This window comes from Acanthopagrus latus, chromosome 19 (genome assembly GCF_904848185.1).
Source record: "Acanthopagrus latus isolate v.2019 chromosome 19, fAcaLat1.1, whole genome shotgun sequence".
Classification (NCBI taxonomy): Eukaryota; Metazoa; Chordata; class Actinopteri; order Spariformes; family Sparidae; genus Acanthopagrus; species Acanthopagrus latus.
This window is the reverse complement of record NC_051057.1, coordinates 648826-668851: the sequence shown is the minus strand read 5'-3', so window position 1 is coordinate 668851 and position 20026 is coordinate 648826. Positions and strand designations below refer to the sequence as shown.

The 20026-nt window shown below is 39.0% G+C and overlaps 1 protein-coding gene across 1 annotated transcript in view; it reads left to right on the top strand.

The window, feature by feature from the left end:
- LOC119008774 (2-lysophosphatidate phosphatase PLPPR4) overlaps nt 1–14908 on the top strand; it is a 79553-nt gene extending 64645 nt beyond the window's left edge. Inside the window, exons 5-7 of the mRNA XM_037079429.1 lie at nt 3213–3270; nt 6230–6403; nt 6657–14908. Coding sequence (XP_036935324.1) covers nt 3213–3270; nt 6230–6403; nt 6657–8351 — 1927 coding nt within the window. The 3' untranslated portion in view covers nt 8352–14908. The remainder of the gene's footprint in view (nt 1–3212; nt 3271–6229; nt 6404–6656) is intronic.
- Nucleotides 14909–20026: the final 5118 nt, after the last annotated feature.

Sequence of the window (20026 nt, the reverse complement as noted above, 5' to 3'; positions counted from 1 at the left end):
CCGTACTTGGTGTTGTTGTAGTACATTACATACTCTGGTTTTGCCTTCGCCCCACTAATAATAATTAATTTAATTAATTCACAATTGATCTACTTTTTGCTAAATGTTGGCTATTTGATCTCTCCGATTTTCGTTAGTGTTATATTTTCTCTTGAAATTTTCCTCGATTCCTAATACACAAATTTAGCCACGAATTGAGCCAGCCTTTGCTGTCAAATGGTGAATAATCTACACTGTTGGGTTCATATATTTGTTAATCTGATTCTGATGGAGTCAGTGCCTCACCAGCCATGAACCTCACCACATGTCACTGCGGCCGACAGCGACAGTAACTGGTTTTGAGTAATAAAATGCCTGTTTGAGCCCAACCGCTCGTCGTCCTTCTAACGTCTGGTAGGATGCTACACTAATTTTGATAAAAAATTAATAAATAAATGATAAATAAATAAATGTATATTTGATCAAAATGATTTGGCGACCCCTAGAAATCATCTCACAACCCCAATTGGGGTCAGGACCCCAAGGTTGAGAATGGCTGCCTAAACCTATGGAGAGAGAAGAAGCCGTCCAAGATGGCGGTGCCTTCCGGTTACATTGAAACAACTTCCGGGCGCATTGACATTTCACATGCACACTCAGATGCCCACCCACCCACCACACACACACACACACACACACACACACACACACACACACACACACACACAAGTAGCAAGTAGTAGTGGTAGGGTGTGGAAATTTTCAATGCGTGTGTGCACATCATGTCAATGTATGTGTGCACGTTTTCAATGGGTACATGCACATTGTCAGTGTGTGTGTGCACGTTTTCAATGGGTACGTGCACATTGTCAATGTGTGTGTGAACATTTTCAAGTGGAGATGTCATTCTGAGATGTGCTTCGCAAAGTGGGTGTTGGAGGAGGATGGGGGAAAAGAGAGGAACAGTTGGGTGTTATCAGCATAACAGTGTAGGAGAATCCATTTGGTGTGATTGCAGAGCCTAGTAATCTAGTGTATAGTGAAAACAGAAGCAGTCCTAACACTGAGCCTTGAGGGACACCAGTTTCTAGAAAGCAGGGTTGGGACAAGAAGCTGTTCAATGCGACCTGAAAGGTGTGATTTGTCAGGTATGATGTGAATCAGATTAGAGCAGAGTCAGCAATGCGAAGTTTAGCCTGAGTGGAGAGGAGGATTTGGTGGTTGACTGTGTCAAACGCAGAGGATAAGTCGAGGAGAATGAGGACTGACAAGTTGGCCCAGGCTCTGGTGGCACCAAGCAACTCAAGTCATTGTGAGGAGGGCCATTTCAGTGGAGTGACCAGCCCTGAAGCCTGACTGATTAGAGTCAAGGTCATTTTCTGAAAGATAGGAGGACAGTTGCTTGTAGACTGCACATTCCAGGGTTTTAGAGAGGAATGAAAGAAGATACAGGTTTGTAGTTTCGGATGTTAGCTGAGTCTAGGGTGGCTTTCTTTAGGAGTGGCTTTACTGTGGCTGTCTTGAAAGGGAGGAGGGAATCAGGTCCAGGGAACAGGTGGTGGCATGGTTAGACATCACTAGTGTGAGAACATCCCCAGAGGAGAGAGGACTGAAGTGGGTGAGGCCATCGGAGGTGACGGTCGGAAAGGTGCTCTCTGGATGGGCATAGGAGTAAATACATTTTCTGGTATCCCCAATACTATTCATCCATGGGATTAGTCAGGCAAATGTCTCAACTTCTGTCCTGTGTAAAGCGTAGCTACAGTAGGCTCCTGAAGTACTTAAAAGTACTAAAGTACTAAAGAGAGGTGTCACTGTTTCAGCTAACTTCCTGTGCAGTTTGAAATCCCCTCCCCTGCTCTCTGTGTGTTCACAGGCAGACAGGACAGCCTCTTTATGGAGTTGTCTGTCCTTGGATAAAGTGGGCAGGGATACCAGAAAATGTATTTACTAATTTATTGCTATAGCTAAAAAAAAAAAAAGAAAGAAACTCTCTTCTTTTTCAATACTGAATAAACAAACTGACCTTAAAGGACAAGGCAATTTTTACTTCTGGCAGACCCTTCCACCTTTCCAGCTTTGAACAGTTTTCTGGTTACCTTTTTTTCCCCTGAGAACAGCTTCTTTATTCACTAATGGTTTGCATTGTGACCTCATTAATATTGTAAATATAAACATTCGGAGTTTGAATTTGTTCTGCAAAGCTATATAGTGCCCTGTTAACACTTATTTTATTAAAATGATATCACTTATTTTTAAATGTATTCATATATTTATACTATTATATTAATTTACTGCTCAGTATTTAGAAATCCCAACTAATGTGTTTATAACAATATACAATTATAATGATGTGTGTGTACAGCAGATGCACAGTTATATATACAGCAATATTTGTGTTGGTATTTTCAGTGCTAAAAGTGGGTCAGTTCACTCTGAGGCACTGCAATCTGTTTTCATATGTAAATGAAATTTTTATGACTCCACAGATGTTGCAATGCAGGTTTAGGAAGGAGAGCAAACAGCTGTAGCAGGCACCCGCATGCACGCATGCACACATGCACGCGTTTGCGTACACACGCATGCACGCACATACATGCAGAGTCAGGAGTAAAGATGAGGGCTGTTGAAGGACCTGTCAGAGGTAGGTCACTGGGTTGGTGTGAGGAAAAAAGGCCACAGGTTCACTTTCATTCTGAGGCACACAGTCAAACTCTTGCTGATATACTGCAGAATGTGATCAGACATTCACTGTGTGTGTGTATGTATCATTGGTACTTGGTCATAGTAGCATCAGATTAAGATATCACTAGTGATGAGCATTTCAAGCAAAAATGTGATTTCATGAGTGCTTGAATATTTGAAGATCTGCTGCTTTGTAGTATGTCCTGAAGCATACAGTGGCACTTGTTTACTTGTTTTACCAAGACCTGTATATAACACAATTTCTTAAAAAGTATCATTTATTTTTTTCCAGACAAAACCGTAGTTGTATGAACTATTTCTTTAATTTGCCTTAATGTAAAATTCCACTTCATTGGTGAAAGTATTTTTTGAGTTTTAACATGTATGTCAAAGCAAGAGGAACAAGAAAAGATGTATTACATCTAATCGGGTTCAGTCATTCACCCCTAACAACCAAGTGTGTGCAGGGTGGTGAGATATATCATTATGCTTGTGCTGACTGTGGTTAAACACTCTCACCACCCTATTTCTGGTCTTATGTCTTGCAGAAAATCCTTCCCATCGCAGCACGCTACCCTCGCATCCTTCGCCGCTGTCTATGTTTCGGTGAGTAATGATTTGAGCCCACGCAAACACTTACCCTGCTCGCCCTCTCATCAAGAACCAAATTAAAGAGAAGTTAATGAAGCAAAATATTTATAGGAGGATGATGGAATTGGCCAACAGTAACACTGATGCATGGTTCAATCCTATACTATTTTTGCTCCACCATGTAGAAATCAATAAAGTGTCAACTTTTCTTGAATAAAGATAAAACACTGACTGCTAAAATAGGTAAAACAGGAGCAAGCTGTAACACATTGAACCCAACACTGAAAACTCACCTGCAAATATCAACACCAGTCAGATTAGATGCTAAATGGTATGGTCTTTATTCTTTAGAATCAGAATCAGAATTCCTTTACTGTCCTGCAAATGGGGAAATTTCTTTGCCAAAGCAGCCAAAGGACAGTAGTATTACAAAAAACAATAATAGTAAAAAATAAACAATATCATATAAAGGTAAGAAATGAAATTGACTTGTATATATTTATAAACATCATTGTGTACAATATGAACATGTAATTATAAACAGTATGGCAGTGTATTGGTATTTACAAATAATCCATATTGCTATTCCAATACTGTCCAGTGCAAACCAAAATGAGAAATGAGTTATGTATAGAAACACCACTGTAAACAAAATGCTGCCTGTTTTATTTGTTTATTCTGTTTTTGGCATTTATTAATATCACAATACAAGTTAAGTCATTAAAAGGAAGACAAATGAGATATGACAAGGCAAGAGTGAGGATCAACATAAAAGAAATACAGATAAGCTTAACGAACTGACAAGAGGTGTATGAGTAAAACTGAAGAAATACAAAAACAACAACAGGAAACGACAACAAACAACTTCTATAATAATAATAATAGTAACAATAATAATAATAATAATAATAATAATAATAATAATAATAATCATACACTTCGTTTATACAGCACTTTTCTGAACCAGGGTTACAAACTGATGCACAGAAAAAGGAAAAAATGAAACAACACAAGGTTTATTAATGACCGGAGAATAAAATAAAGATGAAAATGTTACATGACAAGAGTAGATGATGAAACCCAGGAACTCCTATTTAAGAATTCATGAATGCCTTCCTACTAGTGCAGTGCCCATATGAAATATACCACAAATATGTTTAACAAACCATTTTATTATTACTTATAATGCAAATATAAATTGTTTGCTAAATATGTGCATACATTTTAAAATTTTACAAAGTTATATGTAACTATTTACATTTAAATACAGGCAATGCTCAGGTCTGCCTGAGCTCCTTCCAACTGAATGAAGAGCTGCACTGCCTGCTCCACATTCAGCAGTCTCCTCATTGTTTTGACTCATTAAACAAAAAAACAGCTCCACTACACACTACATCAAACACTACATAACACACAAACTAAACTCTTCAAACACGCTAAATGTCACAAATCTCTCAACTCTCAATATCGCTGTCTCTACACCAACCGTCGTTGCCTGTCATTCATCCGCCCACATCCCTCTCAACAACCAAACTTGCTGCTTGGACACTTTCGTGACCAAAGCCCATTTGTACCATTTCTACTTGCACCAGACACAAAGCAAATGTGACAGCAATGTTCGCGAAAAAGCGTGGCGGACATTATTTACCCAAAGTCCGGTTTTGGACCTGCCGGTGCGCCCGTCGACTGGGGAGGTGGGCCGTGTGGTGTAGTGGCCAGCAGCTAGCAACACACGAACATCCACAGATTCCGATTCCACTTTGTTGTTCGCGCCTCTGGATCTCCTCAGACCTGAACAGACTCGGCCCGGACTCGTTTAGTCTCATTAATCCACAACAGTCAGTTTATATTCACAGAACAGAACGGGACCGAACCGCCAGCAAAATCCCGGTCCAGCTCGCGCTGCTGCAAGTATAAAGCCACATGTTGTCATGGCTTTGAGCTCTGCAGTGACTCTGGTGCACACATGGCCACGGTGTGTAGTGATTGGCTCTGGTGCACACGTGACTATGGTGGCTGTGGTTAGCAATGCTAGCGGAATTGGTAAAGCATTTATTAAGTAAATTATTAACAGTATCATTGCAGTCCAAACAAATGCAACGTTGCACACCCTTGAACCAAGCAGCAGCCATGTGGAAACTCTCAGGTCAGTCTGAGCCTGATCAGCAGACACACACACACACACACACACACACACACACACACACACACACACACACAGACAACAAATAGAGATTCCTTGCTTTTATAGAGAGATAAAAAAAAAAGGATTTGAGTGTTTTAAAAGATACTGATGACGTAGCCTGTCTGATTTTGACAGTCAGAGAGCCTGATCACCTTTAGTCACAAGCTGGGATCTTGGACCAACAAGCAGAATTGCAGAGCTGTATATCATCCACCTAGCAGTGATTGGAGAAATCATATTTCTGGATGATTTCACTGTGAGGAAGCATGTACTATATAGTTGGCCCTTTATGAACCCTTGAGGGACACCGCGGTGAAAATCAAGACTTCATAACCTGGTATTTGCTATAATAACTAAAAATTATCTTTTCGACAGGTATGAACCTAATAGTTGAAGGGCAGCACTCTAAACTGCTACAAATGTTTTTGTGGCTGAAATAACTCAACATGTGTTTTGTTTTTCTTAATTGGTTGAAAAACTGCATGGGAAGTTGCCAGAGATCAAACAGCTGTTGAGAATTAATAGAATAACAGTACGGAAAACACTTTTAAAAAATGCAAAGTAATTTCTAAAATATAGGTGGAGTATTTCACTTGATACATTATTTAACAACAGTTCTGGATTTTTGGTGAGTTGCCATTGAATGACTCTACAGTGATTGGCGATAGTGACTTGCAATTACGTCAGTAGTAATTGGAGAATATGGATGGTGGCCATTACGGAGAAGATAACTACTTATTGTGATTTGTATCCACATGAATGCTAAATAATGCTGTCATGTGTCCACAGATGTACTTCAACAGCACTCTGACGGATTCATCCAAGCTGCTCAAGCCCTTGCTGGTCTTCTCCTTCACTATCTGTGCCATCATTTGTGGTCTGACCCGGATTATTCAGTACAAGAACCATGCTATTGATGTCTACCTTGGCTTCTTGCTCGGAGGTGCTATTGCTGTCTACCTGGTAGGCGCAAGTCCCATCAAACGCTTCCTTACCAATGGTTTCTCTGAACAGAACCCTCATTTTATGAAATTGAAAATAAAATTGAATCCCCCAATTCTTTTTTTAAAAAAACACACAATTATGCAAAAACTGAATTTTTTCTGTTAACTCAAATGTTCTAAAATGGTTCAACAAAGAACTCATAAAAGTAGTAGTAATAGTAATATGAGCATTAAACCAAATGTACTATACATAATGTTTCCTCTGTTGCTAGGGCTTGTATGCAGTTGGAAATTTTCAGCCAAGTGAGGAGGCCAGCACCAGCCCCCCTCCACAGATTCACCACCCCCCCTGCTCCTTGCCCCACATAAGCCAGGAGGCTGTACTCCACCACCTGCAAATGAAAGCAAGCATGGCCGGTGAGCCGGGCATGCACACCTCCCATTCTGAGGGCCTTCTTCATCGAGCCCTTCAACAGCAGAGACCTGAGGACAGTCTGAAGCGCTCTAGTGCAGATGTCGAGGTGATCTCCCCCCGCAGCCCTGTGAACAAAGATGCCATGGTGACCTTTAGTCACACCCTACCTCGGGTCCACACCCCCCAGGCCATGGCAGCATACGAGGAAGCTGCCAGACGTCACGCTGCCACCCTCCACCATGCCTCCATGGACTCCAGCCGCTCCAAGCAGCTTCTGTCTCAATGGAAAAGTAAGAACAGCAACCACAAATGCTCCCTGCAGGTCCCCGACTCCTTCTCCTCCTCTGTAGACTCGTCATCTGGTCAGTCCTCCCAGCATCCACATCACCATGGCAGCATGGAGCTCAGGTCTAGCTCTGAGCCATCAGCTATGGGTCTGAATGGAGGCTTTGATAGCCATGCATACATGTCCAAACTGGCCACAGGTACAAGTACTACCCTGCCCAGTAACTGTAGTGGTATCACCGGAGGTACCAGAATATCCATGCAATCTAGACCTGGGTCGTCGCAGCTGGTCCACATACCAGAGGAAGCTCAAGAGAATTACAACACCAACTCCCCTAGGATGAGGGTTGTAGGAGGAAGCGAGGGGATGTCAACATTAAATAGTACAGCTCAAGCTAACTGGCAAAGAGCAGCAGAGAAGACAACAGCCTGCAGGACTGACAATAACGGGCAGAACACCCAGCCACGAATCATGCAAGTGATTGCTATGTCCAAACAGCAGGGCCTACTACAGACCCACTCCAAGAGTTTAGATGAGAGCAGCATTGGCTGTGGCACCAATGGAAGTTGCCAGGGATCTACTCGCTACAGAGCGCTAACTGATCAAGACCCCACCAACACCACAGGTCCCAGTTCACTGGGTAGTACCACAGGTAGTATTTCAGGGAGTACTGGAGCAATCATCAGAGTAGAAGCCCACCCTGAAAACAGCAAGCCAGTGATCCAAGCTCCATCCACAGATGGAAGCGGATCCTGGAGATGGCGGTCCCTGGATCATGGCACTGGGGTTGGTGGAGGTACAGGGACTGGTGGACCAGGAGGGGGAGGTGGAAGTTTGAAGCAATCCTTTGACCTCAATGATTTAAACAGAGATTCTGAAAGCTCAGACTCGATACGTGAAGGGTCCATTGACAGGAAGCGTGCCAATCACATCGTTACCACCACTGCCACTGTTAGCACCCCTCCTATAGTTACTGTTCACACCCAGAGCACTGGCCAGTCCGAACAGAGGCTCCACCCGCAGGGACTCTCTACCATAAGGGTGACTCCTGGGGATGGTAGTGGTTCTGGATCCGGTGGAGGTGGTGGGGGAGGGGGTGGTGGAGAAACCGGTTCAGAGACCCCCTCAATTACCTCCAGCCGTGAGTCCACACTGCAGAGAAAAGGCAATAACATCATCCTGATTCCAGAGAGAGCAAACAGTCCTGATAACGCCCGAAACATTTTCTACAAGGGAACATCAATAACCCCTGTTTTCAGAGACTAACATACTAACACGAAAAACATATGAAGAAGATGTAGCTACTAATAAAAGACAGTTGGATTTTCAGTGAACCCTTTATCTGTGACAGCAGTTAATATTATCTGTATATATATCATTATAACTTTAAAAGAAAAGGTTTTAATCAGCATGCCATTTTTTTTATGTCTTTACACTCAATCACAACCTTTTACGTGCTGTAGAAATAATCATTGTGTACTCTGTGGTCACTCTAAGGAAAACCTAATGTAGTGTCGATGCTGTGCCAGTGCTTTGGGAAAAGGAGAACTTTTTTAAACAGTTCTGTATGTTTTTGATATAAATCATCACAAAAAAAGAAAAAAAATGCACAGTAGCATTGAAACTGTAGCAAAAGCAGCAAATACAGCAAAAAAAAAGTATCATAGCTGTGAAACCACTGTTTACTTCCCCACACTGTAAATACTGTGTATGTTTGAAAAGGGTGCTACATCAGAAAAATGCTATTTCCGATAAAACATATTTGATTTGAATAGATAGATAATTAATTATTTTACAAAGAGTGAACAACAATGACATTAATATGTCACAGAGGTATGTTTTCTATTTTGTCTCTTACTGTACAGATACCACATACTCAACAGAATACTGTTTTAAACCATAAGTGTGCTTAGCATTCCTTCTGTAGCTATGAAGTCAAATATGCTGTGACTTGCACTGAAATACGCGTTTACTGTACCTTGTATACTGTAAACCCTGACCTTATCTTTATATCCTGTACTTACATTTGATGTCCATCCCATATCTACAGCACAAAAAGCAGAAAAACAGTGGAACGTTATACTTATTTATATCACAAGATAATTAGTACATTGTCCTTAATCAATGCAATACTTGACCTCAAGCTTCCCAAATGAATTTGGCAGGTTTCAGTGTGCTTAAAAGCTCCTTGTAGTTTTCTGATGAACATGTTGTGAAATATACTTGCTGCTGTCAAATCCACAGCCAAATGCTAAGTTGAACAGAGTCACAAAGTGGGGTAGTTATTTGGGGGGCAACTTGGGATCTGAAATAAAACCATGTCTATGCATTTTTCGCACTGAAATGACTGGCAAACTGGCACTACTGGCAAACACTTAAAAGGCTCGGATGGGATATGACAGTGTTGGGCAAGTTACTCAGGAAGTGTAACATGTTCCCTTTTTTACTTATTGCTGCATTAAAAAGTAATCCAAATACTTTACTTACTACTTGGTATCGAAAGTGATTAGTTATGCTCATTAACATTCTGTATTACATTTACAAAAATATCTACTACTAATAATAATACTACTGATAATAATGATAATAATAATAACAATCTCCTCCATGTTATAACTTAGCAATGAGCTACTTTAGATCGTTTCCATTTAGCGCCTTCCACAACTGTGCCCTGCTCTGAAATCCAGTTTCTGTTGTTAGCAGGAGTACACGCTGCTTCACGGGCAGTAGACGTCTCACTGTCAGCACCGGTGTGTTTTTTTGACAAGCTTCACTCAGCTTTACTACCATGTCAGATGCTTCGTTAATTTGGATGTCACTGTTTTTTCATGGATGAAAGCATATTATTGCTTGCGCAAATTCTGCAACAAACCACAATGTTCTTGTCTATCTTCAACGGAGATATATTCACTGATACTGACCGGTCTGTCCCATCCAACCTTCAGCTTTTTGCTAGCAATGGACGTGACCTGCCCTGACCTGCTGCACATACACATCACCATAAGACAACCTACATAGGACAAAAAACATATTATGTTCTGGCAGCAATACATTACTTAACAATAGTAACTGTGATATTATTACCGATTTTGAAATTAATTCCTTACACAGCATGTTACTAGGTAAAGTAATAATATTACTGCAATATATGATTGCATAATGGGTTACTGTCCAACACTGAATATGAAATGGTCCCAGTCGAATCACTAAAAGATAAACAACTGCCATATCAACCCAAAATAAGAACATTTCTCATGAACAAAGTTGAAATAATGAAATTATGGCCAAAACATAAACACACTAATGCCTCCCATGTTTCTATGGTGAGGGGACTGAACATCTGGGAAGAGTAATTTATCATATGGAATACATATGTCCGTTTTATCTCTGTGTTTGCATCAGGGATACTTGGTTGGTTGGTTGTGCATAGCCTAGCTTAGCATGAAGAGCTAGCTGTCTCCAGTGCTTTTACCAGGTGTTGGTGTTCCAAATTTAGAAATGTTGCTTTGTTATGTTACACAAGTTGCTGCAAGGTTTTTTCCACAGTTTGTGTAGGCCATCTGTTCCCCCCGTCTTTTTGCTAAGCTAAGCTAAACGTATCATGGTTCTATTTTTGGACTGAATGCACAGAGATAACACGGATATTGGTCTTCTGTTCTGACTCTGGTTCAGCTAGCAAAGTAATGTATTTCCCAAAATGTTGCACTGTTTTCTAATCACCTCTTTCTTAAAAAACAAAACAAAATATTAAAAACATATTTTTTATCCTAGTTATTTTAAGCAGAATGCTCTGTAAATCACATTGTGCTTACCATAGTAGCACAAATAAACTTGATTTGTCGTAGCATATATTTATAGGTGCTACATGTAGCATTTGACATAAATATACAACATTGCTGTTAAATTAATACCCCAGTCTAATTATCATCATCAGAAGAAAGCCTTTTGGCATCATAGGCTTTGCTGATCAGAATAAGCCTGTTTCATGTGATTTTTGCTGGGATTAGCAGTCCATCATCTGTAATATATACTGGAAGAGAAGCACCTTTTTCCAGCTTTGAGCTGTAATTTCCATTTGTGCCATATAGCAACCAGCAGACTTTCTACCAAATCCAACCTAGTGAGTCAAATGTTATGTAGAGGCCAGTAGAGGCTGCCAGTTCTCCAAGAATGACTAGTCTGTTTAAGATTGAAGTTGTCTCATATGATTTTTGTTGAATGAGTACATGAGGTTAGTGACAGTTTCTCAGTTGAGAAATGCAAAATTGTTTGCCAACAGCAGTTTACATTATGAAGCATACCATTATTAGCCTATCAGTGGTTATATAGGCATTCACTATATATAATTTAACACCCCAATTTTGGCACCAAATACAAATATTGTGCCAAAATGACTGTGAGAAAATCTGCCAAAGCTAGAGTTTTTCATTGGAAGAGATATTAACTATCAGATGTAATTTTCAGTATTTGTATAGCAAGCTTGCATTATATTGTACATGATATTTCTATACCCCATGAACATCTGCATGGTCACTTTTATATAGTCAATATCAAGATTTTTATCAGACGTATTTCATAGTAAGAGTTATATGACAATCTTTTTTAACCAAGTACTGTTGCCCCTTCATGTGATACAGGCTCTTTGTGTTTTTAACCTAACTGAAGCTGCCACACACTCTGCAACATATTCATTTCACAAGTGTACATAATTTAGCAAACATGTAAAAAAATATATCTGAGGTTTGGATTCAGCTCAATCAGTCACTGAAACAGAAAATATTTATTTTAGAAGGAATTCAGGTGGTTTCAATGTTTTAAATACAGTTTTTTGTGTAACTGTCATCTTTTGAGTGTGTCCGTGCCTCAAGCACTTCACTGCACCTCAGAATCATTTCTTGTGGCCACTTTTATCCCAATGTTTATAGGTACACTAGTTTCAATCTCTCTTAACATTTCTAAACATGAAACATTAGAGAAACATTGTTCTGGTCCCATCCAAGATTTAATTTTAGCTAGAATTATCGAATGTTGCTGTCTTTTCACTGTAGACATGCTGTCCTGCTAAGCCATTAGTTGCATTCCCAACTGTCTCTCTGAGGTGCATTTTAGAGAGACAGCTTCCCTATCAAATAAACACTTACACACTGCATGAAAAGTGGGATTTTCGTCCCTGTAAATGCCTGGAAATCTCCCTTACTTTCGGCAGTTAACAACAATTTACAGCCCATGAACGTCACATTGGTCTGTGCCACATATTGACAGAAAGGAACCATGACATATGTGGAGCTCACAGGGGTGCTAATGGTTCCAATTAGCATATGAATAGCAGCAAAACCACAACAGAACAACAGTTCACAGTGCATTAGTGATAAAACACTGCTCCACGCCATTAACTCTCTGCTTCTTCTTCCTCATGCTCCGGTCTACCCAGAAGTGTAAAAACTCTGAAAGGTCATGATCTCTCACATGTAATAAGAATTGCTTTTCAACTTCATTTAAAACGTTCAGAACCCATAAAATTAGATTTTAAAGTCACACATTTTAAACAGAAATGATTTATACATTTTAATATCCTGTTTATCTCAAAATATGTCATGCAAATTTTAACTTCTTAAGAACTGGTGTAAGAACTGGTGTTTTGTCTTTAATTTGTTCCCAGGAGAGAAACATTGAATAAATAAATAATTTTGTCTATCTTTTTTACATAGCATTGGCCATAGCTAATGACATACACAGTAATTAATCTAGCCTACTTTCATTAAATAAATCAATTCAAGCTAAAATTAAAGAGTCTATAATTAGGCTATACTGAGCCTGATATATTTATACCAGAGATTTCCTTAAAATTAAGTTAATACCTTTCAGAAAAATGTTACCTGGGATAAAACTCCCCCTACTGCCTTAATTTGCATTTGTATAGCTCACAGCATTTTCATTTACATTGTAAAGCCTCCCCTAGAATTAGGGGGAGGAGGGTCATGGGGGGACAAATGCCAAGCAAGGCCTACGTCAATTTCCGACAATTTACGGCAGTTTTCGGTGTTGCCTGCAAATTGCAGTGTGCAGTCGTAAACCTGAACTTCCACGACAATGTGCAGTGCCACGTACTGACGAATTTCCCACTTTTCATGCAGTGACACTGGTTACCACACAGCACGATACCTGATTCAAGCTTAGAAAGATATGTATCAGTGGCTCAGCCTTGAGAGTGAAAAATCCTATTCAGTTGTTTTCTGTCAGAACTTATGCCTGCATTATACAGTCACAATCACAAATTATATGATATAAGCATGATATAACTGAGTAAGAGTTAATGTTTCTTCAGGGGAAACCACCTCTCCCAAATTATCTTTTTTTAATGCAACGCTACATGGATCGGAATAAAGACAATTATGTGATACAACATTTGTAATATATTTTCCTTTTGACTTTACTTTTCTTATTAAAAAGACCAAAACCAAGACTGTGTTAGTCCCTCTGCCATTACTCTCTGAGTTCTCTCTGTGGCTTTTAGTCCCAACCCTATTGCTTCTTACTGGAAACCAGCGCAAAATATAGTTTAATTAAAAAGGCTCTGTAATTTGGGGACTATGAGTTAAGCCAAGAAAAAAATACACGTTTGCAACATCTCCTCATACTGAAATAATTGAATAGGTTGATGTCAGCAATTTCCACAATTACATCTATCATCATTAAGATACATTCCCAAAAAAATTTGCTTTAACTATGCATTTCTGCCTGTCAGGAATCTCCCAGGAAAGTTAGGCTGACTGGGCAACCTAGTCAGGCTGAGACACCATTTCTATCTGATTTCAGGGTGTTGGTAGGCTCAAATAACTATGTTATTGTGGTAATCACTATAGTAATATGAAGATACACACACAGACATTAAAAACACACACAATACTTGTTTATTAGGATGAATTCATTGCTGGTTTGGGTCTTCATGTAAGATTGATAACATCGAGAGAAATGACACAGATTTATCCTCAATTGTTCTCTTGTGCTCTCTTACACTGAAACATAACCCACAGACTAATGCAAATCAATAATTGGCCTATTAAACTGATATCTTTTTGGCTGTTAGTAACAAAATCCAATATAGGACTAAATCACTGACTGAACTACATTCTACTGATGATTTCTTAAGCTGTGGAAAACATAAACCTATCGTAGAATTTTAAAGGAGCCTCTTTACGGTGAACAAACTATATCAGCAAGAACAAACATTTGTAGTACATGTAGTACATGATATATGTGAAACCAGCCTGTATGAAATCATGTTGTCATGTCTATCTTTACAAAGTACACAGCCTTAACATTGTCCATACTCCCTTTAGGATGGCACATAGAAATGGCAGAAATCCCCCCAGGAGTAACATATCTAACATATCAATTGGATATAAAGAAAGAATATATGCCGAGGATATTTATATTGCATTGTTTTTAACGATTCATCTGATTTAGAGTCTGTCCATAAGACCTGTGAAATCAAAGAGTGTAATGTGACACATGAGTAGAAATGTAGATCCAGTGGGTAGAATTGTGAATGGATGCTCTCTGCATGTATAGCCTCTTGTGTTGTCCCCTGATGACTAATTGTTTTGATACTGTGATCAGCTGTATGCATTCTATGCAGCAAGAAAAAAAAAATCAGAAATATAAATGTCTCAATAGTTACATTTTTGTGTAACAGTGAGAATAGCAAAGTATTGATTGCTTAAAGACAGTTGAATCTAGCAGTCACACTAAGTATTCAGAGCACGTTGATCAGGGTAGATGACAAAATTGTGCATTGTCTATATGATTGGAATAAATGTTTGCTATTGAATCAATGTACTCTCATCTATGAGACTGTTGTCATTTAATTTTCAAAGTTTGTTTTACTCTTGACCAAAAACCAGGAGCATTTTACCTGTGGAGCCTTGCGGATTATTACACTGCAAAATTTACAAATGGTTTTGTCACCTGACAAGGGTGCTAATTAAATTCATTAAATGTTATTGAACATTTTTCATTTTGAGAAACTCCTTTTATCAGCTGAGTATTGAATAATGAAATGCCTACATTTCTAAATATCTGTAATCTGGGATTTTAGTTTTCAGCATTGCATGTCCCACATTTGATTTAAAGGTCATAAAACATTTAAAATAAAAATAATAATAAAAAAACAAAACAAAACAAAACAGCCAAAGTGCTGGTAGAGAATATTTTCCTCCAAAACATAAGAGGAGAACAGGGTAAGTAGCCAGTTTTCAAATTTGATATTTTTTTTTTTTTTTACTGCAAAATCAAATTATATTAGTTTGTACTGCTCAATTAACATTTCAGTAAAGATATAAACAAAATATTTGTATGGTAGCAACAGAGAGAATAAATGTCTATATGTGCACAACATATGTGTGTGTGGCTGAAACCTCAGCAATAAGTATTATATTTATTCCATAAACGTAATACTAGTAACGGTCATCATATATTAACATGAACTTGTAGGGAAGTGTGTATGTGTGAGAGAGGGAGTGAGACGAGTCATATGCTTAAGTGTCAGGTTGGGGTATAAAAGGGGAAAGACTATGGAAAGGGAGGTGGACCCAAACGCAGTTACCGGAGGCAAGATCAGGGAAACAAAAGGCGAGCCTTTATTAACAAAAGCCAAAATACAAAAAACAAAAATAGGACAAAAGGCAAAGTAGCAAAACATCAAAACAAAGTAGCAAAATAAAACAGTTCAACAAAGTGCAAAAGAAAAAAGGCAAAGTATAAATCAAACATGGAAATCTCAAAATCAAAACATACCAAACCAGGACAGAAGCATGAACAGGAGCATGGACAGAAAACAGAAAACAATGACCAGACAAGGAGTGAGGGGAACACAGGGACTAAATACACAGACACTAATGACATGACGAGGAACAGGTGAGGAGAGAGAGGAGGAAGGAAGCCAGGTGTGATAATAAGGGGGAGGAGCACAGAGGAACAGACCAGGAGGGAACAAGACAACAGACAGAGGGAGCCAGAGGGGAGAACATAGGAGAAACTTAAAGGACACATGAGGGCATGGAAAATCAAAACATGAGACACAAGACATGGAAAAACAAAATACAACACAAGACATGATACAATGACGTAAATCAAATACAAGAAACCAAAAAACAGATACAAGAACAAACAAAACAGGAGTCATGACAGATAGACTCTATTGTAATTCAGTGTGTGCAACAAATGAACACAGAATGAAATTTCGTTTCAAGAGCTCAGCATAGAATTAAAATATGAAAGTATAAGGGGACTTCCGGTGCATCTCCATCATGGTGGCGGCATAAATAGTGAGCTCCCCGACTTTGAGTTTTAAGAGCCTGATTTATGTGTCAAATAGGCAAACAAAAGTCCGGGTAAATTTTCTCGAGAAAAGGTCATGAGTAAAACGAGATGAAAAAACGAAAAAAGTCTCAAAAACCTGAGTTACACGTGTGAGGGAACGACGAACAAAATACGTTTGCAACAGAGCTAACGGATCAGGATGATGAGCTAACCCAGTCAACAGGTGCGAGAGAGGCGAGCAGCCAAAACCAAAACTAAGAGGCACAGTCCACTCAAAGCATGGCAAACCTGCAAATAATACTTAGAGAGCTGCAAGATTTTCGTCATACCCTTCCAGACGCCATTTCCAGCAAGACTCTGGGTGTTTTATGAGGGGAAAACCTGTCTACAATACGGCAGAAGAGGCGACTAAGGACATGGCAAAGAGGGGTCTTCAGGTGGCTGTTAGCAAACCTACAGAGAGCAGACTGGAGAGGATCAAACGCCTAACCTGGCAGGTCTGCCTTGCGAGGAAGAGACAAACATTCAAGGAGATGGAACCAGGATTTACACAAAAACTGCAAACTTTCAGGAGAAATCAGGACAAGGATTAATGGCCACGGTGCTTAAAGATGAGAGCTGATCAGCTTTTGTTTATTTGGAATGTGCTCTTCTACTACTACTCCGTTTTTGTTTTTCTTTTTGTTGTTGTTTTTTTTTTTTTACCTATGAGCACATATGGACAAAGCTAACAGCAGTATCGAGGGCCCACTCCGTCCAGGAAGGAGAGGTTATCCCTCTATGGGCAAAGAATACTGCCATAAATCGCACGCGCAATAAAACATCCGCACGTGCATTTTTTCCCCCACAGCGCTCTTCCAAGCACAAGAGCAATTTTTTATCCTGCATCTCTGCCTCCTGGTGCAATATTATGGCCTGCCAGGAGAAAAACAGCTCGAGCGTGCGCAGAGTCCGCTCGCAATACTCTCCCATGCTCTCCGCGCGCAGACTGCTCGGTCGGGAAACCCTCCTCTCCTCACTCGGAAAACTTTCCCCTCTCAATACCCAATTGAGTGATGAAGGCATTCATTGTGTCATTCAAGTTGAATTATACATTTATCAATATTCATATCATCGTACAGTGAACCATAATTATTGCATATATTTACACAAGATTTTAATAGAGAAAACTCAGTTAACAATTAAGAATAACTTTTTTGATTATGAAATATTTTATTCACATAATTAATATATAATATATAAAAATATGTAATAAAAAATCGAAAAATCTGGAGCTAACGAGCTGATCTGAAATAAAAAAAAGAGCAGTTGTGATCACTGGTCATAGTCTCTGCAGATTACCTCCGCTCTCCTCGCACAGTTACCACACGGGCTTGTGGCATTTCAAGTGTCCGACATTTGGTTCCGTTTGCAGCTCTTTCGGACCGGCACTGCCTACGTGTCCATATCTGCTGCTGTTGCGGTGGCTGCTTCCACTGCTGCCCACATCGTGCCGACTGCCACGGCCCCTTTCTGCCCTCAGCTCCTCCGGCTCAGGATGACGACACTCGTCCTCGGCTTTCCCTGGTACACAGTCAGAGTCACCTCACTTCAGAACCTTGAACAGCTCCGCTTGCCACTCCAGTTTGTGTTTTCCCATGGTGCCAACCAGGCTATATAACGCAACTATATTATAATTTACTTACAAGTAAATTCACAAATAAGCACAAAAAATGTAACAATGAAACCCCGCGAAATGATGTGCGGTCAATATGGCCGCTTATGGCCGAACTGGGTAAAACATATATTTTCTTTGCCTTGTATGTAATTTATATAAAAACTATTCTAAATTAAAATACAGTCTAGTTATTGCACATATACATTTGAAAACGGTCAAAATGACCGTCTTGGCCGCTCTCGACGCCCCTGCATAAGCCTATGTCCAGATGCAGATGTGTGTCAGTATAGTAGGCTATTTCTCTATATGAGAGAGGCTTTTATTTAATTCTGAACAAATCTTATGCTCAGCAAAGATGGAAAAATATAATATAAACAACTCATTATTACTGTTTAAAAGCGTTATAGAGAGAAAGAGCCGGATCTGGAGCACACATTCATTAAGTTTACTAGCGATTACACTTATAAATAAATGTGTTGCTCCAGCCACAGACTGTAGCCATACAGGCTGCAGCTCTTTCCTTGGGTCAGTCTGAGCTCTCAATGGTCAGGCTCAAACAACTCTGTCCAGACGTGCTGGGTTAAGAAAAAACAAAAGGCGTGAACAGGCAGCGAGTGTTGTCAGCAAACACAGCGATATGTTTCCAATCATAAATCAGCATTTCATTAAGAACATGCAGGGAAGCAGCGATTCGGATCGAAAACATTAATAACCTCTTACATGGTCCAGTAGGAGACAGCATAGCAGACTGGGTATTTGAGTGTACGCTGCTGACCAAATTGTAATTGTTGTAGCATTAAAGAGGACGGGCGAGGTGACGGCAAATAAACTACTCATTCATGCATTAAAGGTGACATATTATGCTCATTTCTGCTTCCTGACATGGTTCCCTGATGTCTAAATGGAATGTTAGTAACATGCTTTGGTCAAAAAAGCTTAAGGATTGAGCACAGCAAGGTTCTTGAAACACCTGTTTCACAGCCCGGCCGGTTTCAGTGCCTCTCCCTTTAAATGCTAATGAGCTACTACGTGCACCCATAGACATATAAAGAGTAGATGCCTCGTCGAACGCTGCTGCCTGTTGGCGCTGATGAGAATTGGGTACTCTATACTCTCTCTCTCTCTCTCTCTCTCTCTCTCTCTCTCTCTCTCTCTATATATATATATATATATATATATATTAATATATATATATATATATATATATATATATATATATATTTACACACACACACACACACACACACACACATATTATAGATACGTTTATATATCAGAGAATATGAAAAAAAATATAAATCATATGTATCTATCCATATATGTAATAGATACATTTATATATCAGAGAAAATGAAAAATATATAAATCATGTAGAGTATCAATATGATTCATATATATATATATATATATATATATATATATATATATATATATATATATATATAGATAGATAGATAGATAGATAGATAGATAGATAGATAGATTTATATATCAGAGAATATGAAAATATATATAAATCATATATATAAATCATATATAGAGTATCAATATTACGGAAGCGTATTGCTGCCACACCAAAAAAAAAAAAAAAATCAGTATTACGTTATAACGTGAAAAGTATATTGTTCGAACAATAAGTTTTTCACGTTCGTACAATATAGTTTATTGTACGAACGTGAAATTATATTGTACGAACGTGATAATTATATTGTAAGAACGTGATAATTATATTGTACGAACGTGATAAATTATATTGTAAGAACGTGATAAATTATATTGTACGAACGTGATAATTATATTGTACGAACGTGATAAATTATATTGTAAGAACGTGATAATTATATTGTACGAACGTGATAAATTATATTGTAAGAACGTGATAAATTATATTATACGAACGTGAAACTATGGTGTAAGGAGGAGGTGCACCCATGTACTCCAGTTGTGATTTGACCATAGGATA